Source organism: Phaethon aethereus (assembly GCF_964289735.1).
Source record: "Phaethon aethereus genome assembly, chromosome: 12".
NCBI lineage: Eukaryota > Metazoa > Chordata > Aves > Phaethontiformes > Phaethontidae > Phaethon > Phaethon aethereus.
Window position 1 is genome coordinate 12,364,468 of NC_138588.1, and position 27,971 is coordinate 12,392,438.

A 27,971-nucleotide genomic window follows, 5' to 3' on the forward strand; every position below is an offset into this window, starting at 1 on the left:
CTCCAGCCAGCCGCTTGACTTGGTGCTAAGTGAGCCTGAGGTTATTCTGGACGGGGGTCACTGGCCACTGCAGGACGTGGTTGGTCTAAAATTAGGTGAATTTGCCCATGGCAGGTAGCGCCGTTTTGGGAGATAGCCTGTCTGGGGTGGGAATTGCTAAACTCTCAGGAGCAGGCCCGAGCTCCAGGCAGAGCTGTCCAGCCGTGAGCAGCTGCGCCTGAGGCTTGGTCACCGCTCGGGGCGGGGGCCGCCAGCCCGGAGGGGCCGCTCGGTCACACACCCGAGCGGCGGAGCCCTTGGGACAGGACGGCCATGGCGACGGCCGGCCTGGCAGCTCACAGCCGTCGCCATGACAACCCGTAAAGCCTCTTGGCGCGTCCCTTCCCCCCCCCCGCCGCAAGCCCCGATCTCGCGAGACTTGGCCGGCCCGGCGCGGGGAGGCCGTGGCGCTCCGGGCCCTTTTCAAACCCAGCGATAGCGGGGCCGTGGCCCGGCCACGAAATGGCGGAGAACGACAAGCCGGAGGCCGTGGCCGCCGCGCCGCAGCGCGGAGCCGAGGACGTCGCCGTCGCCAGCCAGCTGCCGCCACAACAACAACAACAGCAGCAGCAGCAACAGCCGCTACCGCAACAACAGCCGCCACAACAGCCGCCGCAGGATGAGGAGGCAGCGGCAGCGACAGCGGCAGCAACCGAGAGCGGCGGGGGCAGCGCTAATGGCGTCAAAATGTGTGTGCGGGGCCGGGCCGAGGCGGGCGGAGGGGGGCAGCGCGGCCGGGGAAGTGCGGGGGTGCGGCGAGCCCGCCTAGGCCGCGGCGGGCGGAAGGCGGCCGGCCCCTTCGTCCCCCACGCCCCGCCGGGCTCCTCCCCCGCCGGGGGCTGGAGCCGCTCCTGGCGCTGGGCCCCCGGTGTGCACCTGGGAGGCGGTAGGGTAGCGGGGGAAGGCCTCTCTCGCCCCGGTAAGTTGCCGCAGGGTGCACGGAGGAGGCTGTGGCCTGGGTATGGGGGAGGGTGAAGTCTCATGGTGAGCTGGGCGTCTGCTCGGGGAGCCGCAGGGGTTGGCGGGGTGAAACCGCACCGGCCGGCTGGGCGCTGACCGTGGCGCTGGTGTGAGCCGCCAGGCTGCTGTAACGGGCTTTGGTCAGGCCGCTTTCGCAGGATCCGTTTCTGGAAGTGGTGTGGATCGTTTCTGGTTTTGTTTACGTTTCCATTTCTTACCGTAGTGGTATGTTTTGTAAAGCTTTTGAACTAGTCTTTGGTTACGTGACAATGGTAAGACAGCCCTATAGCGATTTACTTTTTAAAAACAAACAAAAAAATCCACGCACATGCACAAACTTTTCTTGTAACTAGTAACGTGATCACATATGGAATATGTGAACTGTGCCTTATATAGCAGGCACATAGTGTAAAGGAGCCAGTAGTACCAGCTCTCTAGAACAATACCGTGAATAACGTATGGGTTTGGTTGTGCTGGACGTCAGGCTTTGAGGGTCATCATTCTTTACATGAACTAGGTTTTGGCCTCATGTCATTGGATTTCCAGCATCTCTTCTAATCTCATTCACGTCTTGAAGGGAAAATACATTTGTAGTAGACTTACTGTTGCAGTACATCAAAGGTGTTGAGATCTGTGAAGTTTTGACATGTTTTAAGCAGCCCAGGTCTGATACTTTTGTGTTTAAAAAATGCACATGGGATCAAGTTCAGTATAAAACTGGAGGAATAAAGGCATACTTCATGCCTTTACTTGACTCCCTGTGAAATTCAGATGGTTTACAAGTTATAAATTTCACATTACCATAAAACAGCAGTTTTTTTTTTTTCCTGAGCCTGGACCTCATCTTCAAAACTACACGTATTATATTGAATTTTCGCAGGAAGATTGTGACCCTTTTGCACCTTTGAGGCATATGACATTTTTTTGCCTTTTGGGGTTGCTACTGTTAAAATAATGACTTAATTTCTCTGTATCCCTCCTTCTGTCAGCAGTTTTCTTCTTTTCCCTCCAAAACTAATCACAAGCAAATGAAAAATCTTGATCATTCTGTGTTGTAGAAATCACAACTTTAAGTCTGAAAGTAATGCAAAGTTCTGGGTAGCAGAGTTTCAAATCTTGTTCTTTCACATACAGTTTCCAGTCTACCCCAAAATGTGTACAAGAGGTTAAGCTGTCAGTGTGCAGGTGAAATGTACTACTTAAAGTATTTCAGTAACCAGGTTTGCTTAGTGCTCAGATTAAATTGGAGAGGAATCTCAACTTGCACGCTTCCCCAAATTTATTGTATTGAGCAGTGGAACTGTTCTGTGCAACAAAGCTAAACTGACCTATGTGCTGTAGAATCACATGTTGTGGGCTTCATGCATTTCTGGCTCTGCTGATATTATTTGTATGGACATTTGTGAGCAGAGGTGTAGAAGTTGTTTCAAAAAAAACCACCAGGTTTTAAGATTTTCGTGTTGGTTTGTCTTGTGCTCATTAATTTTTAGGCTTCTAGTTTTGTATTTATATATGGAAACCTTGTCTTTTGTTTCCAAAACTGTACGGAAGTTCAAGGGCATTATTTTTCAAAAGGTAAAAATTGCTCTTTTAAATCAATGAGGACATGCTGTTTTTAAAGAAATTAACATAGACATCTCTTTCCCAACCCTAGAAGTCTGCTAGTGTTTTCACAGGCAACTATTAATTGAATGTATAAAATTATTAGTTCATACAAAAGGCAAAGAGTAGACATTACTATTGTTTTTCGCCCAAGAAAATGTCAATTCATAGTTTCTGAGACTGTCTTTTCTCTGGTCTGTAGATGCCTAACATGACATTGCTCTGAATATATTATTTGATCAAAATTATTTTTAATATTCAAGGAGGAGGGCGAGAGCTACATCTACAGAAGGATCTCTGCCTCTAGCTTGTTCACTGGCCTGTTGATTTTGGCCGATGAGTTCTGCATGAAGGATTTTTTTTTTTTAATTAATCTTCTATTTTCAGGAGATTGGCTGTGATCCTCAGGCTAAGTGAAGTGTCTTCTGGTTTCCCAGATTTCAGAGTTTATGCCAGATTCATACCCTGTGTGCTCTCTACTGGTTTGTACAGCCAGGTCTGTAGAGCCTGTGGATTCCATATTTGGAGACCTAGTTCTTCCTGTGCGCTACATTGAGCACCCAGGGGCTCTTTCATAATCCTTTAAGCAGGAAAGAGCTTAAAAGGCTAAAGAGAATCCATTGCTCTAATCCTAAAATTTAAAAGAGGAACTCAGGTTTTACTAGGGGTCTCATTGGGCACGAGTTTTGCATTCGCAAATGGGACTGGATTGGAAGGAACTGATCTGACTGGAAAAGCCGATACTCTGCTCTTTCCCTCCCCTCTCCCTCTGGCTCCCTCCAGTTCCCTGCTTTGTTTCCCCTGTTTCACTTCATTACACAGCCACACAAGAATTAGATTGCCACAACAGACGGGATGGTGTGAAGGGATGATGCAGAGGCAGCTGGAGGGATGATGCAGAGGGGAGCTGGAGGATGCTTAAACGAGATAACGTATTGATTTTGAATGTTTTAAATTTTACAAATACTTAGCGCAGACGAGCATCCACACATTTCTCAGTTGCTAATCCACTTGTAATCCATTTACAAACACAAGGTCTGTGAAGTTCATATCATATGAGTACTTCAAAATTTGGGAAAAAGTCATGGGAGAAATATGGATGTATTTGAATTTCATGTTCAGGAAAGGCTACTTGCATGAGCACAAGACTGCCACTTACTTACTGTTTTGTTAATAACTATGCAGAGAGCTGAAAATACTCATTTCAATTAATCCAAATCGGTGATCTTGCCATACATTGTGGTTATAAAACTGAAATGCATGTTTTGGCTAATTTTACACCAGAAACCTTCCAAAGTGTCAACTAAGCCTTCTGAAATGTGGGAAAAATTGTAAAGATAGTGGTATAATTTAAGAAGGAGGGTTCACAATCAATCACTTTTGACAGTCCTGTAGGACATTTCCTTGTAATTGTTCTAACTTAAGTGGCTAACGCTGGCTTTTTGAAACAAACATTTCTGTAAAAGTATTTTTTAAGTTTCCGTTAACTGCGGTGAGATTTGAACTAGGCATTGATGTATCTCTCTAAGTAGCATCTGTTTACTGGATTTGTGTGGCTTTATCACTGGATTCTTTCAGTTCAGTGGTTCACTTTTTTTAAAATAACAGTTCAGGCACCTTGATCCTCTGTTAGCATGCTAAATCACCTTGTGATAGTAACACTACCAAGAGTGCCAAAGAGTTTTGAATATTTCATCTTATTCTGTTCAAAATTAATAGTTTTACCAAAGTTGAGATTTGGGCCGCTTAAAGGAAAGGAAGCAAATTTTCCTGCATTTTCATTTAAAAAGAAAAAGATTTAAAAAAGAGAGCAGCTGCTGTTGCTAAATTTTTGCAAGACCAAGGGCCAGAAGTCTATTTTGTTGTTTCTAGTGGATAATAACTGGTGACTTAATTAGTCTTAGATGCAGAGCATGTCTTAATACGCCTATTTCCTATGCATTTAGCAAGTCCCAAATTCTAGTAGTGCTAAGCAATGAAAGTGAAAGAACATTTGTTTTTCTTAATTGAATTTTAATTTCTGTCTAAAAGCAGTCTGGTACAAATTATGAATAAAAATTATTTATGTGGTAAATAAAGTGTCGTTTGATTTACAACCTATTAGAATTGATATTCATATAATATTACATTGAATGAAGTATACCAAGCTGTTCCATAAGTTAGACTGCTTCTACTCTTACTTCTGTGGTGAATATAGTGTAACTTAGCCAAGTCTGATGTGAAAATTATTGAAGTAGTTTCTTAGTACCATCTTGCTGAATCTTGACAGACATAATGGAAATGGAATATATCTGAAGTAGCAAGATGTGCTTTCTTTACTTACACTAGTGAATAAATTTATTATAACATTATTTTTTGTTCTAGATGAAGCGACATGTTTTGGAATTAGACTGGTAGCATGAATTTATTTTTCCTAATTTGAAAAGCAGCATTTGATATCCTGGGAGTTCTGATAGCATAGGAGGTGTAATAGTCTAATGATCCAATACAAGACTAATGTTTGTTTGGTTTTTTTAAATGTAGGGATAATGATGAAACAGCAAAAGAAGAGAAGGCACCTGTGAAAGAGAAGTACGTTGCAAAACCGAAGGCAATCCCTTCTCTTGGAAACAAGAATAGATTCCACCCCTATTCAAAGGACAAGAATGCAGGCGCTGGAGAGAAGAAGACTATTAATCGTAATAGAGTTTTTATTAGTAACATCCCATATGACATGAAATGGCAAGCTATTAAAGATCTTATGAGAGAGAAAGGTAACTTATTCTTTATAACAGACCTCGCATAGAAAGTGGTAGAACTTAAATACAATTTATATGTCCTTTGAGCCACACAGATTTGATTTGACTTTTTTTTTTGGCCTTTACTTGGAACATCTATCTCCCTTCCCCCTCTTTCATCTGAGACAATTGCATTGCAGGGTAGGATGGGTAAATGAAGTGCTTACAATCTTCTGCCATTCTAGTGTGACAGTAGAGAGTATATGCATGACGTCATGACTTCTTAAAGAGATTGTGTTTTGTCTAGTTGTAGTCTTTGTAGATTTTTTTTTTTTTTAAGGGCTATTGTATTTAAGCAACACGTTTAGTGTGTTGACATGAATAATAAAGGGTGTCTTTCAAAAGTTGTTTTGTATTTCTTTGGTGGAATCTGGCTGTGGAATTAACTTTGTCTGCATTGTCACTACTGCCATGACTGTTTGTCTGGAGATTTGTATTAAAAGCTTGTTACTATTGTTGCTGTCCTGATAGAGTAATCTTACTACCCCAAACATTTTATTTTAAGTTTGGGTTAAAATAATGCTAATCTGTGAATTCTGTAAAAAGTTAGTTCTGTGCTTTTCTTGAAAAAATGGATTCTTCAAAAGTAATGCAAAGCACACTTGGCTTTTAGGCTGTGAAAAATGCCAAAACGCCCCTTCTGTAACTGCTGGTTTATCTGTTGTAAGGTGACGTGACTATTTGATTGGTTTATTTACTGCAACTTCCTACTTTAGAAAGTGAGTGGCTTGCTGTGAAATACTTGATGTGTAAATTTGGTTATTATTGAAGGAAAACTTATGATTGAAGATATTCAGGTAGAAAGTCACCTTAAAACAGGTGTTGTGAGTAGGATGATAAATGTAACACTTTCCAGTGAACGTTGAAGTTTCATTTGTTAGGTTAAGGGACTGTGTATATCTGAATTTGTTCACCAACTATATCATACTGGCCAAAATATGATCTGTAGTATGAATTAGGTTAAATATAGTTGTTTGTTCTTAGCTTTTGAGAATGTGGCTGCTGCATATTTCTGAAAATTAGCTAAATTATATAGCCATTGACAGGAGGTACGTTGGTCTGGTTTTGATTGTTGGTGAATAATAGGTGCTTCTCTGTAGAGTTGTGCACAGGGGCACAGTAAAGAAAGATACTGGTGTTTAAATGCATTGTCTCTTGGTATTTTCCCTTTGTATGTCTTATGTAGTTGGTGAGGTTACATACGTGGAGCTGTTTAAGGATGCTGAAGGAAAATCAAGGGTAAGTGCCGTGGGCAACAATCTGCTAGAGGTTTAAAAGTTCCTCAGCAGTTTTATTTTTGTATAATACCTGTACCAGTTATTGGAAAGTAAGTTTCATTTTTACACTGATTTTCATTAAGGTAGCCTTGAGGATTCTGTATTAGAAGTAGCCTGACACTTTCATGCAATGCAGACTGGCTGGCTGTAAAGGACAAAATACTCTGTAAATGTTAACAAATGGCATTTACTTAATTCTTCTTTTTAGCCAACGTCTTTGTTTTGGTACAAATCTGTTTCATATAAAGGACGTTCAAGAAACCACTGATTTTTATTTAAATTTTGTTAGTGTAGCATTCTCTTCTTGGGGCCAATGAGTATAAAATGTTAGCTAAGAATATACTGTTTGAAGTGCCTGATTTGACAGCTTTGCAGGGTTGGTACTCTAAACACTGGATTAATGTATTTGCTTTCTTAAAACTAAATGGATGGAGATGGTTGGTAGCCAACAGAGAGCCAGCAGTGAGGCACTAAGAGTGAAGATTGTTAAAGCTCCTTTTGTCGTCTTAAAAATAGTCAAAAGTTTGGCCAATAGTAGCTCCAAACCTGCAGTGAGAACATGAGAAAGTTTGAGTCTTAACTGAGGTTGTATCAATTGTTGTAAATGACTTTCTTCAACATTTGCTAAAACTAAAACATGCTGTCAGCTTTGCTTTACTTAAAGCAATCCTCAACTCTTTGCTTTATTAGAAGGATTCTGGTGCAGTCAATAAGGTTATTTTCTTACAAAGTAATTTCTCAATTATGCTAGTAATACTGAAGAGGTATGCAGATTCCTTGTTCATTGTACTGGTATGCTTGATGTAGGTAGATTTGAATTTTGTAGTCAGTGGGCAGCTTTTAATGACACGATGAGTGTCTTGATTGGTTTTTGGTTATGTTTTGGGTTGTTTTTTTTCTTTCCACCCTTTTCCCCCCACCTCCTCTCCCCAGCTGTCCTTACATGCATCTGTGTGGCATTTTTCCAATTCTGGTTTGGCTCAAAGAGAATAAAAGATAATGTGTTCTCTTGCATTTGAAAGGTATGTATGTTGAGAAAGTAGGAGAAATTCAGCTTGGGTACCAGTAAAGAGCATGTGTTGTGGATTTTGAAGCTGAAAATAACTTGAATAGTTATTTAACAGTGAGCTGGGATCTTAAACTGGAATCTTAAATGCTCTATCATATGTGCTGACTGACTTTTTTTTTTTTCTCTTTACATATGATGACAAATCATCATGGATGTAGGGTTGTGGGTAAGTGTCTTTTTCTATGTGTGTAGAAACACACTACTATCCAAACATTCTGTTAATTTTAACATTTTAAACTTTATTTTAATACTCTAAATGTTTTGTTCCCTCTAAGTGTTGTTGAATTCAAAGATGAAGAATTTGTTAAGAAAGCGTTAGAAACTATGAACAAATATGATCTTAGTGGAAGACCCCTGAATATTAAAGAGGTATGGTTATTGCTGCTGTTTCTAATTTGAAATAGTGAAGATACTGTAACTACTGAAATGACAATAAGGTGTTTTGAGCAGCTTAGCTGTGTAATTTCCAGTTTAATTTTTTTACAACATTTTCTCAATGGTCTAAAGTTCCTCTTGCTTGCAGAAGACCTTGATACTATGCCAAGTGAACTGAAAAAAGTGTGTCCTAAAGTCAAAATAATCTAATACTGTTTTTCTTTAAAACAAGTTTAACTTCATACCTTAGTGTCATCAGGTCTTTTCCAACCTAAATGATTCTATGTTTACATAGAATGCTTATTATGTTATGCTTACTTGCTTCAAAATATGACACAGAATGAGCTGAGTATCAGAGTACTACATATGTGCAAAAATGGGGCAGGAAGTAGAGAACTTGCGCTCGCTGGGAAGTGAAATTAATGTCAACGTTTCTATTGTAGTGTTGTAGTATATGAGTGTCTGATGCAGTTCTTTTTGTCCTGTTACAACTTTAATAATGGTATTAATAAATAAACAAAAAACCCCTAATTAAATTAATTCAGTTCTTGGAAGAAGGTGCTAGACTGACAGTCCTTTAGATTGAAATCTTTTCTACTTGTCCATAGGCTAGGTACAGCATGTGAAGTGGCAGTGCACGCTTCCTCAACAAGTGCTTTGCCAATATGCCTCAACCCTCATCTGAAAGGACCCACCTCTAGAGGTGAGGGAATTAGGTCTCCATGCTAATTCAGTTCTTGATCCCTCTGACATGGATGAGGATATTAGTTGATAATATTGATGGGTTTATGTAGAATTTCAAACAGTACCTTTTTTTTTGTTGCCGGTCCTCTTGTTGATGATTAAGTTGGGTTTATTTTTGCCTATGTTTCAGGATCCTGAAGGTGAACATGCTCGTAGGGCATTACAGCGTGCGGGAGGACAGTTTCCAGGAGGACATGGACCTGATGTGGCACCTGGAATAATGAATTTACCGCCTTCTATTATCAATAATCCAAATATTCCTCCTGAGGTTATCAGTAACTTGCAGGCAGGCAGGCTTGGGTCCACAATTTTTGTGGCTAATGTAAGTTTAAAACTGTACTTTATAACTCTAATATTTGGTCATTGTAAAACTTCTTATATTCCTGCATAGTTCAGTTTTAATATAAAGAGGAAATTGGAAATTAGCTCACAATTATTATATCCAACTAAAAATGCTGGATGTGTATTCAGAGTTTGGACGTGAAAGATATGTTAAACTCTTGAGGATGACAGGCACTTTTAATTATTGCACAGTCATCTGTTGATTTGAAAAAAAAATTATACATCTTTGCTGTTTATTTACAGTTGCATTTTTTTAAATTAAATCTACACTTCCGTTTATTTTGCTAGTTACTTTAGACTAACTTAAACTGTTACACTTGTTGGAACGTCATAAGCTCTTTATTTGCACAAAAGACTACTATGTCTGCAAGGGGACTTGTGCGTGTACAGCTGCTCTCGATAAGAACCCTTCCATTTCTCAACGTTAGTATGTTAATGTGAAATACGTGTATGTAGTATAAATTGGTGCTTTTAGTTGACATTTTTGGACTTGGTTGCAGTGTGTGTATTTAACAAAATCCTGGCTATTTACATACAGCAAGCATTTTGTGAAGCTAAAGAGTTACAACAATGCAGAAAATCTCTTCCAAATGACAGAAATGTGCGCTGAAATGACTAACATTTCTGTGTGTAAGCTTGACTTTAAAGTTGGCTGGAAGAAACTGAAGGAGGTATTCAGCATTGCTGGAACTGTAAAGCGTGCAGACATCAAAGAAGATAAAGATGGCAAGAGTCGAGGAATGGGAACAGTTACCTTTGAACAAGCAATTGAAGCTGTTCAAGCAATATGTATCCTTCGTTTTGAAAAAGAATTGATCAAATATGGGTTAGTCTTTAATGGCTTCTGATAGTGTAGTTTTGCAAATGGTGCTTATTTGCTTTGTAGCTAGGGACTGGAGTGTAATGTTGTGCAGATTACATTTTTGATACTGACTGGGTTTACTGCTAAGAGTCTAAAAAGGTGTTCCTGATAACATGGAACAAGATTAAAATATGTGGGAATGTGACATGTGCGAAACTAACTTTTATATACCTAACAGCTTGTATAGTCTTTTCTGGTCATTGAACTGGCATTCTAAAGATTAGGTAAGGAAAGATAAGACTCCTAAAAATGGTACAGAAATAAAATTAGTTATTACAGTGATTCTTCTGAAATAGTTAAATTGTCTGCTGTAGTTAGATTCCTTAACTTGCATTTCTTCAGCTATGTTCAATGGACAATTCCTGTTTGATAGACCCATGCATGTAAAAATGGTAAGTTGCTTACGTTTCTTTCTACTTTACATGTCTCTGCCAAAACATTGGAAGGATCATAGTGTAACATTCTTTGTTTTTATCAGGATGACAAATCAATTCCTCATGAAGATTTCCGTGTGGCGGACAGCAAAACTTCACAATTACCTCGTGAGTGCACACTCTGTTTACTACTCCTTGCACTTAGTATATGTTGATGTAGAATCTTGGGACAGTTTAGTAGTACTTTTTCTTACTGTGATCTCTTTATGATACAGAATAAAGTCTTCCTTCTGGTGATACTGATTTTTGTTTTCAAGGTGGTCTTGGTGGCATTGGTATGGGACTTGGACCAGGCGGACAGCCCATCAGCGCAACACAATTGAGCATGGGTGGTGGAATGGGGAGCATGGGTCCAGGAGGTAAATCTGTGTTCTTCATTTTTAAGTTTAAAATTGTCATTTCTGTGTTTGGAAGAATGACATACTCTTGACAAAGCAAGCCTTGTGTAGTGTATTTTTGAGATGTTAACTGTCTCTGCATATTTTATATCCATTAGGACCATACCTGTCTTCTAAACAGTGTTTGTCTTTTTGGTTTAAAGGTATGGGAATAGACGGTCCAGGATTTGGTGCAATGAATAGAATGGGAGGCGGTACGTGCAGTGAAGTTCTTTGCATTAAGTATTTTTAAAATATTGTATAGAAAACACTCTTCCTTATTTTGCAGGACTTGCTGGATTTCGTGGAATGGAAGGAATCCCTAATATAGGAGGATTTGGAGTCAACCGAATGGGAGGTAGGTGAACACTGTTCCCATACGCTTATTAGTTTGCTAATGTTTATTTATTAAAAGCCCTTCCTTTAGGGATGGGTAATGTAGATGAGTTCAAAGGAAATAGTCAGCGGCATGAATGGAGGCATAGGAACTGGCATGGGAGTGATGTATTTAATAGGTGCCTCTGTCTTGTGCATTAAACTAATTTCTAGTTAAACAAGCAGCTGTGAAAGAAGTGTTGTATGAACATCAGTTTAGATGTATATAATAGAATATTACTGGTTTTTTGCTTTGTTCTCTACAGAAATGTTTCGTGGTGGAATGGGAGGAAACATGGACAGAGATTTTGGTCGTAGTGAGATGGCATTGAACCGTGGCTTTGGAGATTCTTTTGGAAGGATGGGTATGGTAACTGTTAAATTTCCCATGGCAAATTGCAACACATTATTGGAAGAGTTTTACTAGAAGAGGAGGCCTGATTTCATTTGGTCATCTTCATCTGTTCCCTCTCACGGAGTTGTTACTATAAAGATGTAATCTGAGTGTTTATTATAGCCATCAATTAGCATAGAGGTTAGAGTGTCAAGTTTTTTGTTTTTTTTTTAAATATCTGTAAAATATAAACAAAATAACAATTTGAGGAAAGCATTTAGCTTTATACTGTTACCTTTGTGAGGTATTAGGTCTTTCAGGTATTGAAGTATATGCTTCTCGTAATCCTGAACAAGCTGTCCATGTACTACCTTTGTAACTTCCAGGAGCCTGTTTTGCAAATGCATGCTGGGAAGTTGTTTTTACTGCAAATCAGGTAGTATTTGATAGGAACGGTGGCCTCGGTTTTCTTCCTGCCTTCTGAGCTCAAGCAGCTTGGAATGGGATTTATTGGCCCTTCTCTAACTGAGCCAGCTTTGGTTTTGTTTATAGATGATGTCTTTTAGACAGAGTTCATTTTGTTACTTTTTGCTTCCCTCAGATGAGATACTTTTCTGTCTAAGAGGCCTGGAAGTGCTTAACAGTAGAGCCTTCTTGCACTTTGTTACTATACTGTTACCTGGATTATAGGAGACAGGTTTTATTCCCCTTCCTCCCCGTTTTTCTTGTTTTCCCCCTTCCTTAATGCCCCACTGTGAAAGAAAAGAGCTACTAAGAGGATAAGTTTCATCTAGTCTAAAAGTTGAATTTCGTTTTTCCTTTTGGGCAAGTCATAATGAAGGGTAAGTGGTATGCTTCTCTTCGAGCACTGGTAATTGTGTAGAAGTGATAAGAATGTAATAAGCTTGTCAGTTGAGTTAGTCTTAATGTCTTGGAAATTAAGTGTATGCTTTTACTCTGTCTACCTGCAACATAGGATAAACATATGTTTCCTGAGTGAAAATCCAAAGCCACTTCAGTTAAAATGATCATGCCAGCAATAGACTTCAGAATCTTCTGGTAACACAAATTGGTTTTGAAATGCATCAACATGGCCACTATGAGAAACTGACGTGGGAATCACTCATTCAGTAGGTCCGGCAACCTTCAACTTACAACCTGTCAGCAATCTTACCATTTAAATACTGTTCTGAGAAACCAAGATAAAGAGTTTCCCAACTTATCCTTAAATAATGGAAGGAAATTGTAGGGATTTACAAATATAACAGTTAGTAGATACTGTGTTTTATCAGGGAAGACCCTAGTGTACTCCTGTTAAAATATTTAGATTAATGGTATCTTAAAAGGAAATGCTGTGAGTGCGTTTGGCTTTAGTACGATACCAGTTTCAAGGAGGGCAACTTAAGACAGTCTTTGCATGGGCTACAGCATCAATTAGTGAAAATGAGGATGTTTGATTTGCAGCAGAATCACTGGAGTTATTATTTAAATTGCCAAAATTTTGAAGTATCCAAAAAATCAAAGGTTGTGTCATAGAGCATCTCCGAGCATATAGGTTTTTTTATTGGTGAAAAGCCAGTGGGAAAAAAGTACAGGTAAAGGATGTCTCTAAGGTCAGAAACAGCTGAAGTCTTGCTTGTTAGGATTATTTGAGCTTTCAGGTTTTTTTGTTTTGTTTTTGAAGTGCATCTTAGACTGTTGGGGAGACGTTTTTCTTTCAGAAGAGAGTGGGTATAACTGGGATGCACTCACAAACAACTAAGGTTTTCTAGCTCTGGAAAAGTGGGTATCTTTTTTTTCTTCCTAATTCTTTCCAAGGGCAAAAAACAGTCATGTTGACAGCAGTCTCAAAATTTGACTTGGTGTTTCATTGCAAGACCCTCTCTGCCCTAGTGAATAAGTATTAAGATCTTCCTCATGCAGACTGTTGGCTGAAATAGTGGGAGTAATCCTGCTGGTGTTGAAAATCAATGGTTTCTTTAAACAATATTTTTTGAGGTCTTGGTACAGCTATGACAGCATGTTGTCTGAGAGGAGACAAATATTTCTCACAAGAGTCTGGCATGGAACAATTGTTGCTGTTTTGAACTGTGTGGAGAAAACGCATCTAATGGAAGATGCAGCAGTGACCTTTTTTTAGATATTAAAGCAATGGTGTCTAGCCTAAAGACAAGTTATTGATGTATTTTGCTGTAAGTAAAAACTGAACTGTTTCTTTTAGGTATGAGAATCAAGCAAGAAAATGCAGCTGACAGTTCCACTCTGTTCTGCAGTGACAGAAATTACGTTCTTTTGAGTTTTTACAATTCTAGAAGCTCCCTTGGGATTACTTCCCTGAATATTAGCACTTCAATGACAAGAATTATTTTACCCCATTCTAGAATCAGTTTATGATACCATTCTGGAGACTCCATGGTTCTGCTAAACAGCTTTTATTAAGTATCGATTCCCTTTCTTTCTCCCTTTTCCCCACCAAATTCCATCAATTCACTCTTCATATGCAGTAAAGGAAGACATAGGGAGAGCTGCTCCTAGCTTTTGCATTGGTTTCTTAAAAATGGGAGAAACTAGAGCATTTCTGTACTATGAAGTTCAAATAAGGTGAACCCTTCAGTTTTGAGGCTATTCTTCCCAATGTGGGAAATGGCTCAATTAGTTTTAAGATGTTTGTGCTGATGGCAGACTGTCAGAGGGGAGAAAAGCTAGAAAGAAATCAGAGTAGCTTAAATCCCATAATAGAGAAGGAGGAACTAATGGTACTTATTAGATGTTTACTAGTTCGTCTGAATAATAAAGGCACAGACTAAAGTGTTCTGTAGAAAAGAATTGCCAGGTAACATTGAGATGAGTGCACTTTATCAGCGTGTGCTTTGTTTTTGTCTCTAACTGGTGGTTTCAGTGTATGTCACTTTATTATTTTTTCTGTTTAGGTGGTGCAATGATTGGTGTTTTTGCAGGAGGAATGGGAGCGCCTAGCATGGGCCCAGTAAGATCTGGAATGAGTAGGTTTAACTTGTTTCAATAGAATGTAATTATATGGTGTACATGTAATCGTATCGGAGGATTTCATTGTAGTATAGTGTCTTGCCAGTGCTGGAAGAAGTAGAATTCTGTTGCATGTGACTGCAAGCCATTTTTAAAGCTGTTTTGCTGAGCTAAAAGTACAGGGGAAAACTTGCTAATACAGTCTTTGCCTCATTCTTAGTTTTGAAATGGTTTTAACTTCTCATTTGGAGGGAGAAATGATTCAAGTTAAATTTGTGTTTCAGAAAAAAAAGACAAATAGGCACAGTTATTTTTGTGAACTTCATGAAGCTGAATTTCAGTAATCTCTCATCATTGAAATAAAAAATCAGCTGTGAATTTCAGATTATCACTTAGTTTAATTTTGTGCAAAGCTTCAATACTGAGTTTGTATTACAGGAAGTGTCTTGAGTTCCTCAGACTAGAGCAGATGAGAAACGAAAATCTTGCTAGTAGGAATCTTGAGAGGCATAAGGCTTAAAAAGAAGGTCCGTCATGAATGATCTTGATAGTTTTGCTTTACATTAATTTAAAATTATGAATCCAGAAAGATTATAACAGGATTTTTGAATGACATTGATCTTAGTTCTTTATATAATATACATTAATATATTTCATTGCATGTGTCATAGGAAAGTGCATGCTTTTCACAGCACTTGCAGTAACATCTGTTCTCTGCAAAATATGCTTTCTCTAGAAGACTCTGTCATTAAGTGTGGGTATGGCTACATTAAGTAAAGCTGAATGTGAATGCAGGAAGCAAAATAAACAATAGTGTATATGGTCAGATCATCTGTAGCTTAACATTGTCACAGTTATTTACTTGATCTCTTTTTGATACATGGTATCAAATTAATTAAACTGGACAGCCTTTAAATCTTAATTCTTGTGTTCAACATACTACATCAGATGGTGTGACTAATAGTTTGATGTGGTTAGTTTTTTACTTGTATTTTAGAACTGACACTTTGTATCTTCTAATACTTTGCCTTAAAATATTAGCCATGCTACTGATAAATCACTGCGCATGTATGATGTTTTATATTACAGCAGTTTTATTAAAGTTATTTTTTTCCTCACACTAATTTTCTTTTTTACAAAATACTTGTGCATCTATTACTAAAAAGAGATTTTTATTTTATCCTCCTTTTCTTTTTCTGTGTAGGTGGTGGAATGGGTGGTATGAACAGTATGGCTGGAGGAATGGGAATGGGGATGGATCGGATGAGTTCTGGTTTTGATCGAATGGGACCAGCTATGGGTGGAGGCCTGGACAGGAACATGGATATCGATCGAGGATTTGTGCCTGGCCCAATGGGAAGTGGCATGAGAGAGAGATTAGGCTCTAAAGGCAACCAGATATTTGTGAGAAATGTAAGCATTTGAATACATAGAAACCATGAGCTTGTTTTCTGTGCATGTTTAATGACACGCTCTTTTTCTCCTTGTAATATTTTGTTATTAATAATGCTTTTTTATTCTAGCTTCCTTTTGACTTGACCTGGCAGAAGCTAAAGGAGAAATTCAGTCAGTGTGGTATGTATGTGAATCTTGTCCCTGCTCAGCTCCATCGACTTCATGTTTTATATGGTGTTCATTAGATAAGGACAGGAAGACGAGGTTGTTGCCTTGTCCTGAAGAACAGTCTGGCTAACCTAATCCTTCTTATTTTCCCCAGCTTTCTTGAGTTGCATAAATAATTTTTAGGCATGATATAAGACATGAGACCAAGGTACAGTATGGGCTGTGGTTGGCTCTGAGTGCTCATCTGCTGTAACTTTAACCCATTCCATTAATAAAATTACTCTTCGAGCTTTTTCTTTTTTGAAGCAGGTATTATGTATCCTCTGTCCAACACAGAGTATATAATGTAGGTTGTTTTGAGACAACACTTGCAGGGGCCTGGGTCTGTCCGGGTTATGCATTACTTTCAGACATGGTGCTGCATCAAATCAGAGTTAATAGTTTTGCCAAAGTGGCAGATTGTTTTTTATGAAAATAAATGACCCTGATTAGCATATTTGCAGGCTGTAATGCTTCTCCTTTATGTCAAGAAATAAAGGCCTTTTTTATGTAAGATAAAGGATTGCTACAAATATTTAATAATTCTTTTTATTTAATTCAGAAAAGTTGTCTTTTCACAGAAGTGAATGAAAAATGAAGCTTGGGTGTAGAAATACATGATTGCTTTGTTTTGAAAATGCACTTTCAGAATGGAAAGCTTTAACTGAATTACAGGATGGGTTTTCTTATTCTGGAGAGACAGAAAAGACATAATTTAAAACATACTACTGATATCTTAGACAATCTTCACACAGCTATTTGCAGCTTTGATATAAATTAGAACTCACACTTCAGCTATGAAGAATTTTCAGGTGTTCACATCTGATCTCTTTTTTTGTAGCTGAAGGATATACCAAAACAGGTTCTTTCTTTTTTTTTTTTAAGTCTTAACTGCCTGGGCAACTTTCAGATAGTTGAGAATTTTTTTTTTTTTTTTCATTATCTCCTTGGCAATTAACAGATGTAATAATTATGTTGAATTGTTTTTAAGAATTATAAGCACAAATACAAGCAACGGATTGTATTTACACCAGTATCCTGAGGGAGTATAAAGACCATGTTTCCATATGTTCAGTTTTTTTCAGTTAAAGGCTGGTCTTCTATTAGATGATATTTAAAACTTAAAAGCTATGTATTTTAGGGAAAAGTTTCTTGTTCCTAGCGGCATTTAGTTGCTCAGGAATGGTGTGCTACAACATACCATAAGCAAAAAACTCACTAGCTCCAGGCAGTGAACATTCTCTGAGGTACCAGGAAATCTACATAAATATGTTGCCTCATGAGTTGAGTGTCCAACCTGAAGAAAACACTGCAGGAATTGAATACTGCGTTCTACTTTTCCACCACTCCTAACCTGGTAACTTACAGTTTTAAAGGCTTTAATTTTACTTTGCAGCTTCTTTACAAAATTGCCTGATTGTTGTGATTGCTTGATAAGTTGCTATGATGAACGTGGTGAACTGGATTGAACTATAAATCAGTTAACACCTGTCAGCAGTTGCACTTCTGGCAGTGTTGGTAAATGAAACACAAAACTTTCCTGTAGCCTTATAGGGCACTTTGTTTCAAACTTGAGGTCAAATACAGGCATACTTCATGTTAAGATAGTGTGAAGGAAAGATTTGAAACAAGGCATCTTAATTTGGATTCTTCACTGCTGTTTTGACCTGTGTCACCTTCCCTGAATAAGGGAATATACCATCAGTCTGAAAGTGCTAATTTCATATGTCCCCCTAGATTATCTTTAAAAATGCTTATTTTATCACTTCTGATGAGTTAAGTTGTTAGTGCACTGAAGACTTGAAATAACTGGTGTTTAACTTATTTATTCAGGTCATGTAATGTTTGCAGAAATAAAAATGGAGAATGGAAAATCAAAGGGCTGTGGAACAGTCAGATTTGACTCACCAGAATCTGCTGAAAAGGCCTGTAGGATAATGAACGGCATAAAAATCAGTGGCAGAGAAATTGATGTACGCTTGGATCGCAATGCATAATTTAAAACTGTGTGTTCAGGAACATTCCTATGTCTGTTTAGCTTCTCTATCCTAGTAAGTCATTTTTAGTAACATTGTATGCTTACAAAAGCTGTAAAAAGGAACTTTTAAATCCCACCAGCCTTTAACAGTATAGTGTTTAATATACTGTGATACTTGTTAACTGAATCTTACTATGTTTGGTTTTTAAAGACAATTTGCCTGATTTTTGTTGTTTTTTTGGAGGCACTGAGCACCTGCAGGTCCCTGTAGACCGTGGAAGCTTTGGATGCTCAGTGCCTTTGGAAAATTAGGCCAAGTGTCTCTAGTCATTCAGTTTAAATGAATGGTTATACTGTTTTTAATAAAATAAGCCATTTTCTCTGTTAATCTCAAGATTGCATAGTGGGATTTGTTTAGTGTTTTCTGATTTTTATTTTTTTCTCCCAGTGTGTATCAACATTGTAATGTAAAAATTAGATGTCTTTTTTTCAGAATTTTGGTTTTATATGTGCATTGTAGTCATACTGTAATTCTTGACTCTAAAACAAAGGGCTCCAATTAGGCTGTGATGTTTTCGTTCTACTTAGTATTACTTTAATGACATGACTTAGTTCTGTAAATAAGATTTAGAGCCCAATGGGAGTTTTGAATTTTTTTTTTATTTTGACTAAATGAAGAAACTGATCTTTCTCTCCTGCTTTTAGTTTTTTTTTTTCCATCAGTATAATCACTGATTAAAGCTAGTTGCCACAGACACTTGTAGGATTGTTCCCTATGATGCCAAGTTCATATAAAATAGATAATATAGTAAATACTACGTACAGTACAAGACAAACTGCTCCCAATTTTTTATCTATTTTCCAGCCATTCAGATGAACTGCCAGAAAAATAAAAACAACAGAACAGATAAGAGAAATGGCTGTGTATGTCAGACCACTGCTGTTCACTTCTATGGGTCCTGATGTATTTATGAAGGCAGTTTTTATAAACCAAGGTATTCCCAAACAGAGCATATCAAATACATTGGATCCTACAATGTTAGACATAGCCATATCTCCACTTCCTGTAAAAAAAGAAATACAAATAAGTCTGCTTAATTGTATTGTATGAAATTGCCAAACTGTTTTGGAGGAACTGACTGTCAGCCCTCAATTTCCCACAAAGCACCCTTTTCAGACTTTTCATTCAAAGAACTATAGTCATGATTTTACAGAACATGGTTTTGGGTACCACAAGCATTAAAAAAGAGAAGTCTCCCTAAATCACCAGCATCTGCACAATTGCACTTAACATAAGCTAGACAGGCTATTATAAAATCCAGCCGTGTTTAAAATAGCAAGACCTACAGCTGTGTTTTGCAGTAAAACTGTAACACTTGATCAACAACAAACCAAACCAATCTAGAATACTTCTCTGAGATACTCTGAGAGGTTTTTAAATGTCTGAGCCACAGCTTCTTCAGGTAAGCTATTTATTTATCATTAGTAAACTTAAGCTCTAGAATCTGGAGCAAAAATTTTGAAGTTACTTGAATTTCTGGAAATGTTGACTAGAATTCTTTTTTCATAGTACCTTTTAAACATGTCCATTGGAATGAGCCTGAATGCTAAAATCTTTACCTTTTCGAGCCACCAGCACACTTGCAACTGTATCTGGTACACTTGTTCCTGCTGCTAGTAATGTGAGACCCATTACTGACTCTGGAATTCCCAGTGTTTCACCTGCAGTTGATAAATAACGGTAGAAAATGCAAGTATGTTTTTAGTTTAAATTTAATCCAAAGAAATTGCTTTGGACTTTGCTGGAGAAAGGATTAGAGGAATCTGTCAGCTAACTTGACTAAATACGAAGTGACTGAACCATGAAGTAGTTAAAAACAAGAAAGACAACAAAGAAATACATCCTGTCCTTGTTCTTCAATCAATTAAAAAAGGAATTGTAGTATAGTAGCCCTCCTACTTAACAAGTTTCTCAAAGACCAGAGTGGACTGTCTCCAGTGGTCAACACAATACCAATTATGATTTTTTTTTTCTTTCAGATACAGTCGAAGTTTTAAGTATCTCTCAATTTACTTCCCCCCCCCGCCCCGGAAAATATAAGAGTCTTCTGTTTTTGGGCATCTCATAGTGCTCAAAAGTCTCATGAAGCAATACCTTTTTTAATCACCCACTCTTTAAAAAGGGAGGGAAAAAAAGCACATGAATTTCCTTGGGGAAGAGGGTCATTAAGATCATTGCTACAATACTGTCTCAAGTCCACAGCTTTACCGTTTCACTTCAATTAGAAAGTTATTTTGTTGGATTCAGAAGAATCAAAATGCAGGATTTTTATATGAGTTGTAAGTACAATTAATCCTTTAGAAGTGTGAGTTTCTTTAGGTAAATACTGGTTTAAATTAAGAAAAGTTTTTAGACTGTTACTAAAACAGCAGCTTATTTTTCCACACTTCTTTTTTTAGCCCCACGTGTCCTGCAAGCATATTAATTTCTCACTTAAAATACAGGGATTCTGATCTTCGGAACTGCTTTAGCAATTGTACCATTCACAGGCATCAATATGCTGAAATATTTGACACCTCTAGTCAAACTATTAAGTAATTTTTCTTAAACTTGTTTGTTCACTAAAAAGTATCTTAATTTTTACTGTTGAAATCTGAATTCTTACTTGCAATAGTTGGACACTAATAACAGTTTTCTTAAAATCAGAGGCAGTACTCTGTAAGCTAGGTCAGCAATGCTTGCCTAGTACATACCAGCTTAGTCTAGATCAGCCCAGTAAATTTATGTTTGAAACTTATCTGTTTCAGTTCTGCCACATGATCCTGTTGCAGAATTTGTACTGGTATTTATGCTTTCATCAGTCCTAATGTAAGACATTTGTAGGATGAGGGACCAACAAGATCAGCTTTTACAAACCATCCAGGCTGGAAAAGTAATGGTTCATGCCAAACAAACCAAGGTGAAATATAAACAAGCCAGCTTTATGTACCAAACAGTTTCTAGCCCTCTGAAGGTTATAAGATAGAATCTAAACTCAGGTGAATCTATTTTTTCCTTTTATTAGATACAGTTATCTTCTATTTAATGTGTAGGGGTTTTTTTTCTGGCAACAGACCATAAGGAGAGAATGGTCTTATTTTTCTAGCCTTTAGTTAATTTTCTGTATCAGTAGCAATCGCTTGCTGTAAGTAGTCAAATTTCCTTTGCTAGCAACAAAAAGGTGTACTTTGTTCTTGACCATCAAAATGTACTCTCCAGCTAAACCCGATTGCCGTTTATGCAACGGTAGAATCTTTGAGCGACCCTTCATGAGAGAACCTAGACTTTAGTATAATGTGTGTGTAATTTTTAGCATTTTAACATGTAAATGGAACATATTTGACCTAGAAGTAGTGGGCCAAAGACCCCAATAATGCTTGTGATGACTCTTCAAAGTGGACTAACACTAATACACTATTTGAATCTCCAGTGTACCTGCTTTCATATGAATTAGTGCTTTGTCTAGTAGACCAGCAATAACTTTAATTTGAATCTTGTTTCCAAGGCTTCTAGCATTCAGACAGTAAACCCTTGCTCTTTAGATACAAGTAGAAAATTATTTGACCAAGGAGTGAACCTGGTCGGTGTTATATCCAATGATCTACTAGTGATTTCTCAAAGGTTTACTGAATGTGTAGGTTTGTTTCTTCACTGAACAAGGAGTTATTCATTGAACTTAAGTTGAAAACAAGTTTAGGATGCTGAACCAGCAGAATACTTGAGTAGGATTACTGAGCTATAATGTGGAAATAGCAAGCTTTGTAACATTTCTTTCTTGTTTAGAGATTTGTTTTCTGCTTGTTCCTAAAATTAAAACCTGGGTTTTTCTCACACTGACTGGAGAAACAGTGAAAGGAGGAGACCTTTGACACCTTAAGATACTTTTAAGAGTATTTTTACAAACAAGTTCCTATCCCTTCTCTCACTTAAATGCAATTCTTTTACTGCTTCACTTTATGATGCAGATTTTTAAGAGGTATACATACAGACACCAAGTATGTTTAATGAACACGATGCTATAGTTGAAATAAAATAGTACAAAAATTTGCGAGGTCTTTTTGGCAGTTAATGCCAAATCTCTTACTATAGTGTTCAGGAAAAATACAGGCATAGAAATAATGGATCTTTTACAGAATCCTGAACCTTTAATTCTAGTCTTGGTGGATTCCATGTTTGTCAGACTTCAGCTTGACACGTTTATTGCTGTGTATCTAATTGTTTAACTTCACAAAGCAGTTTAATGAAACTGTCTCTCTTTGAATATAGGCTGGTTTTTGTAGCTATGTAAACAAATTCTCATTCATGTGATGGTAGGCAGTCTGAAACAGCTAAACTCTGAAGTGGTTTTCATTGGATGGAAGAAGGTGGCAAACTAAGCAGTCAAACATAAGTTTTTGTTGGTTTTGTTGTTTTTTTTTTTTTTTACAGCAAAGTATGTGTTGCTAAACTGACTGTTAATTGTGGAAAGGAAAACTCTTCACAGGGAGAAAACTGTTTTTTTCAGTGATCCTGTATAGCAGCAGCATTTTAGGTACCTACCTGCTATTGTTATCATCCATACAAGAACATAAGTTATTGCAGTAATCCATGCTGCTGAAATTAAAAATGTCACCATGAACCAGTTCCGCCAAAACTGTCTTCTGCAATCTGGTATAGTCAAATAGAGTAGTGTAATAATAGGAAGGGATAACACCCACAAAATTCTCTTAATATCTGCTTCAGGCATGGTGAAGACACTTGGATAGTCTGTTGAAGAGAAAGTAACTATTTTAAATTGTAGCATTAAGTTTGAATCCATAGCATACAGTCGTATTACTGGCTTCTACTTGCGAGAATACTGAAAAAAGGTAAAAAATACTTCCTCAAGTTCTAGCTGTAGTCTTACCCAGTACCTACATCACACTGGACAAAACTCTGAAATCAGATGTTCTTTATTACCATGTCACTAGGAGAGAATGAAGTTGGATGAAAGGATGAAACCTTTCTATAAAGGTTTATACAAAACGTTTACCAAGAGTGTATCAACTGCTGTTTTTTGCCTAAGTGAAGAGGAAACTGATGATCTGTGGCCACATCATAGCTATTCCTTTGTTTCTGATATAATGCATATTTTGGGCTATAAACCTGCCATTGTCATAAGAAAACAGTATATATTAATACAGTACCAGTGTGTCTTTCAGCTGATGCTGCATTTTACAAGCAATGTTGCTGGGAAGTTTCAAATGTGCACAGCAAAGACTGATGGAGGTCTGCTGTTCTAGTATCACAGAAACGAGCAACTATCCTAGCATTCCTCTAGCAACTACCTTCATATAAATACCACCACTCTGATTTTGCTTAATGTTATATTCTGGGGAAGAATAATTATTTACTTAAATACTATGCTGGAGTTCTTTTGTGAACAAAATCTTAATATCTCATAATCTACTCTTTATTAGAACTGAGGCAGACAGGCATGCAGAATGCTCGAGATAACTGTAATAACACTTATACCTTCAGAGATTTCATCAAGCCCATGCAAGCTTGTTGATAGTTGAGAGTTGTCCAGCTCATCCTGAAAAATTCCGCTATCGGTCCTTGACTGTTGACTAATTAGAGGTCCACTCTCTTCCCTCCATCCAACCAGTGGCTGCTGCTCAGCATTCTTTTCCATAGCTTTTACCAAACACGTACAGCAGGGACTGAACTTCTTCATGAGGTATTGGTTGATTTTAATGTCAAAAGATAGTACTAGAATATAACACCCATATATCAGTAATAAGGATGCACTTTCATACCTAGAACGAAAAACAGATTTTACATAACATGTAATATTTAAAAATAGTAACTCTCTAACTCGTTAAAATGGCTGGTGTAAGAAGAAAGAGAGAGAGAAAATTTGCGTGAGTAGCAAAAGGAAAACACACAAAAGCATCTATTTGCAGTTGTATGGCCAGTGTCATGGAAGTTCATGAGCATCTGCATGTCTTTCAGCAGTTTGATTAATTCCCCGCCCCTGCAGAATCTTGTTTGTGTATTGCATAGCTGCATGTTTTCCAGGGGATCTTACTGACTGAATATCTTACTGATGTTTGCGAAATTGAGTCTTCATGTGATGGTTAAAGAGAGGGATAGTATGTACTATTTTGAGTTAGAAACCTCAGAGACTTAGCACTGGACCTGACTGACTCGTTGAGGCAATGGGCTTTTCAGTGTTGATGGAGGAGAGTTAAAACATCAGAACCTCATCATCTGTCTCTGGCGGACAAATGTTTTTCTTAACAGTGATGCTATCAAAGGAAAGGCTCAAAAGGAATAAACTATGAAGACTTAAGTGCTATGACAAAACACATCATAGAAATGGTGAAGTCTGTACAGACAAACCTATGCAGATCAAACTTTATAAATATGCAGAGTTTGAATGTTTAGGTAATAATCTTTACAAGCATTGTGACTTTCTACATTTTTTTAAAGCCAACATGATGTTTAGTTCTGTTAGTGAATGGCAGTTCAGGCTACTTGAAGTTTGGGTTTTGGGGTTTAGTCTGTTTGTTTGTTTGTTTTTCAAAACACTGTCTCACTAACCTCCAGTCAACATGAATTCAACACTACTTATCCTCTTACCAGTAAATTCTGTTGTCAGATATCATCGCAAGGACCGCCGCTACACTAATTGTATATGCCAGACAGTCTCTAAACAGCGGCCAACAGGATAGCCTCGAAACCTGCAGATCACAGATTCATTTACTTTTCTTAAACTTGTCTGTAACACTTCACTAAGTGCTGTAAATGCTGCATCAATATGTTGTTTCTATATTATGTAAAAATGTAAGATTCTTAGGAATGACTTAAGTATGATATTTAACAAATTAGTGTTTTTAAAAACTTTCATAGCAAGTTATCTTAAAACTGATTACATGCTGGTTTTGCTACTAAATAATAAACTTGACAGTTGTCATAGTAAGTCTCTCTTGGCTTTTGTTGGCAAATCAGAAAGGATAACGATTGGGCTCTTAGGAACAGAACTATCAAAGTTGATACATACCATGCTGGAAAACAGCCCACAAGCTGCAGAAATACCGAGAAGATTATAGATTGCTGATCCAAGGATGGTGCTGATGCCGATATCTCCCTTTGTCACAAAGACTCCTGTAAGGAAAATGACTCTCTGGTATGTTTCACTTTGGCATGCACGGAAAAGAATTCTAGATTCTGAGGAGTCAAAACATAGGTCTTTTACCTAGAAAAGCAGTGACAAGCTCTGGAGCAGAGCTTCCAGCAGCCATAAAAGTTGCTCCAGCAACATCCTGAGAGAGGCCAAGGCCTGAGGATAGAGCAAAATAATTGCTTAAAAAAAAAAACCAAAACTTCAGTAGTCTGTACCCATTACTTGCATCTGTTTGCAATGTTAGAAGCTACTACAGTTTAATAGAATGAACTTTGCTTACTTTCATACAGTTAATGCTTTTCTTTGGAATTGGTAAAATAATGTATTGAAAACAGCCTCATTTATTGGGCTAATTTATGTCTAACTTTATTGCAGAAATTAGTTTAAATACCAGAATAGAAGTATGGATACAAAAGATGTGGGCATGATCATAAAATGTAAAATAGACATACGTATGTAGGCTTTAACTCTGTTTCATATAGGTAATAATTGCGGGGAAATTCCTTGGACTCCAGCGTGATATTGCTACATGATCCATGTCAAGTCTGTCTATCTTCCAGGGAAGTCCATGCTACTGTGTCTTCACATACCAGAAATACTAGTTATATTCAAACCAGTGCTGCGATCTTAAAAATCCAATTTTCACTTCGTACGGACAGTGTAAGAGCCTGTGTCTTGCTTGAATGAAATGAGATTTTTGTTCTGGTAAGTCGACTTTCTGAAATGTAACTCACGCTGGATCAAGTTCTGCACACTAAGAACGGGGTCGTATGGCTAACGATGGAAAAAGTCTGACAAATGCTTATTTATCATCAATAAAAAAAATAGCAGCTCTACAACTTATGTTTTCTGTAAGTGTTCTTGGTCTGGAGAATGTTTTCCAGTGTTCAGGGATGAGTTTCCCTAGGGCAATTTTTTTAATTCTTGGCAAGGAAAAGCTGAACTCTCAGCCATCTCTTGAATTCAGTGGTCTGGTGAAGCCAGGGGCATTACTACAGGTTGATTCGATTTCAGAGCACTGTTGTAACTGTGGTTTTCCTTTCCCTCCTCTGTCATACCTTTAGTACGTAAACGGCAGCTCACCCTGATACTTGTTCACTACTTTGACGGAAATACAGAAACTTGACTAAGGTACTTAATTACCATGTTTTAATATAGGGAGAGTTTTGGGTTCTCGGTTTGGTGTGTGTGCTACACCTCCCTCCCCGTTTTTTTCTTGCTTTTACTAGTAACCTGGACATACTCCCGCTCACCCCAAAGTTACATCGTCAGTTTGGTTAATACTGAGGAAGTTTTAAGATTTTCCTCTAGGCACAAGGAAATGCCTGTGCAGAGTGTAATCAGACTGGTTTTTTTCAATATAATATTGATACATTGTATCAAATTAAATATTTTATGGATCTGCCTGGAGAATCCAAACTTTCTTTAGTCTTGTCTCCAGAGCACTCTAACTTTGAAGCTTTTTTAAATAGAATCTTCTCCACCAAACTACTTCGAAGATTTTTTAAAGAGAACGTTCTCCACCAAGCTGCTTAGTTTTAAGGAAAAGGATCAGGATCTTCACTTACATTCACTGATGATCTCCAGAGAAGGTAGGAAGTAGTCATCGCACACAATGGACACGGCCAAAAACATGTAAAGTATAATTATGAAATAGATGACGATTCCTCCATCCTTCCTCTCCTGCGGTGTGAAAAATCCTTCGGGAAACTCCGATGAAGAAGAAAGGACACAACCCGTCCTGTTTTCTGAAAATGGAGTACAGCGGTGTTGCACATCCCAATACCTTTCCCTTTCCCAGGCTGCAGGAGGGCTGCGGCTTAGCGCACCGCATGGGGATGGCTCCGCTGGGTTTCTGTTTTTCGCTGGGGACAAGGACAGCTGCAGCAACACCGACAAAGCTGCAGCGATGTCACCAAACGTTGCACACGGGGGCGGGGGGTTAAGAGCAGGTGCGGGGCACAGCCGCCCGCAGCACGGGCTGTAGAGCGCGCGAGCGGCCGCGGCCCCGCCGCCGCGCGGGACGGGTCCCTACCTGCGTCTGCGGCGAGGCGCTGGGCCCGCGCTCCCCGCGGCGGCGGCTGCCAGGCCGGCGGCAGCAGCACCAGCAGCAGCGGCAGCAGCAGCCTCCGCGCCGCCCGCCGCCGCGCGCTCGCCCGCATCTCGTCGGCCCCTGCGCGCCTCTGAGCGCGGCGAGGAGGCAGCCGGCGCGAGGGCCGGGAGGGTCACGTGGGGGCCGCGCCCGTGCCCCCTCCGCCTCGCGGGCGCCGGCCGCGCGCCCGAGGCGGGCCCGGCTGCTCCCCTCAGGGGGCTCCGTCGGGGCGTCCGCTCCTGGGCCCCGCCAGCCCGGCCGCCGCCCTGAGCTCTGCAGGCGGCGTGAGGCACCTGGGAGGGGGTTTTCACCGCAGGCTCCTGGGGGCGGCGGGCAGGACGCCCCGTGGCTGGCCGCGTCTGAGGGGCAGGCAGGGTGCTGCCCTCCGGCCGTCGCCGTCTCCCGCTTTGGGTTTGTGGGGAGAGCGCGAGGTTTTGGCCATCACGAGTGCGCTTTTGGTGCAAGCTGCTGACCACGACGCCCAGATGCCGTGCGAGCGTTTGGAGAGGTGGAAGGTGAATTTAAGCTTACTGCCCTGTATCTGTTTTCTGCTGTTACAA

The 27,971-nt window shown here is 38.9% G+C and overlaps 2 protein-coding genes across 2 annotated transcripts; one reads left to right on the forward strand and one right to left on the reverse strand.

Annotated features, from left to right (window-relative positions):
- Positions 1-486: 486 nt before the first annotated feature.
- Positions 487-18,262, forward strand: MYEF2 (myelin expression factor 2). Its single transcript, XM_082004906.1, has 17 exons — positions 487-728; positions 5,125-5,354; positions 6,565-6,617; positions 7,883-7,890; positions 8,000-8,093; positions 8,974-9,165; positions 9,821-9,974; positions 10,390-10,439; positions 10,526-10,589; positions 10,739-10,840; positions 11,023-11,073; positions 11,148-11,216; positions 11,500-11,598; positions 14,498-14,569; positions 15,757-15,965; positions 16,076-16,127; positions 17,988-18,262. The coding sequence occupies exons 1-17, from the start codon at positions 502-504 to the stop codon at positions 18,149-18,151; spliced, it is 1,890 nt and encodes a 629-aa protein (XP_081861032.1). The 5' UTR covers positions 487-501; the 3' UTR covers positions 18,152-18,262.
- Positions 18,263-18,860: 598 nt separating this feature from the next.
- SLC24A5 (solute carrier family 24 member 5) lies at positions 18,861-27,714 on the reverse strand. Its single transcript, XM_082004905.1, has 9 exons — positions 27,355-27,714; positions 26,888-27,067; positions 25,392-25,475; positions 25,197-25,300; positions 24,776-24,876; positions 23,666-23,949; positions 22,712-22,918; positions 19,753-19,854; positions 18,861-19,196 (listed from the first exon to the last, which is right to left on the reverse strand). The coding sequence occupies exons 1-9, from the start codon at positions 27,479-27,481 to the stop codon at positions 18,874-18,876; spliced, it is 1,512 nt and encodes a 503-aa protein (XP_081861031.1). The 5' UTR covers positions 27,482-27,714; the 3' UTR covers positions 18,861-18,873.
- Positions 27,715-27,971: the final 257 nt, after the last annotated feature.

Bases quoted from the DNA above. Each gene is read 5' to 3' on its own strand.
- MYEF2 (XM_082004906.1), top strand. From the start codon at position 502: ATGGCGGAGAACGACAAGCCGGAGGCCGTGGCCGCCGCGCCGCAGCGC. The intron at 729-5,124 runs GTGTGTGCGGGG...TTTTAAATGTAG, and splicing joins AGCGCTAATGGCGTCAAAAT to GGATAATGATGAAACAGCAA. The intron at 10,841-11,022 runs GTAAATCTGTGT...TTTGGTTTAAAG, and splicing joins GGGGAGCATGGGTCCAGGAG to GTATGGGAATAGACGGTCCA.
- SLC24A5 (XM_082004905.1), bottom strand. From the start codon at position 27,481: ATGCGGGCGAGCGCGCGGCGGCGGGCGGCGCGGAGGCTGCTGCTGCCG. The intron at 19,855-22,711 runs GTAGGTACCTAA...TATCAACTGCAG, and splicing joins ATGGATGATAACAATAGCAG to GTGAAACACTGGGAATTCCA. The intron at 19,197-19,752 runs GTAAAGATTTTA...CTTTTTTTACAG, and splicing joins TGTGCTGGTGGCTCGAAAAG to GAAGTGGAGATATGGCTATG.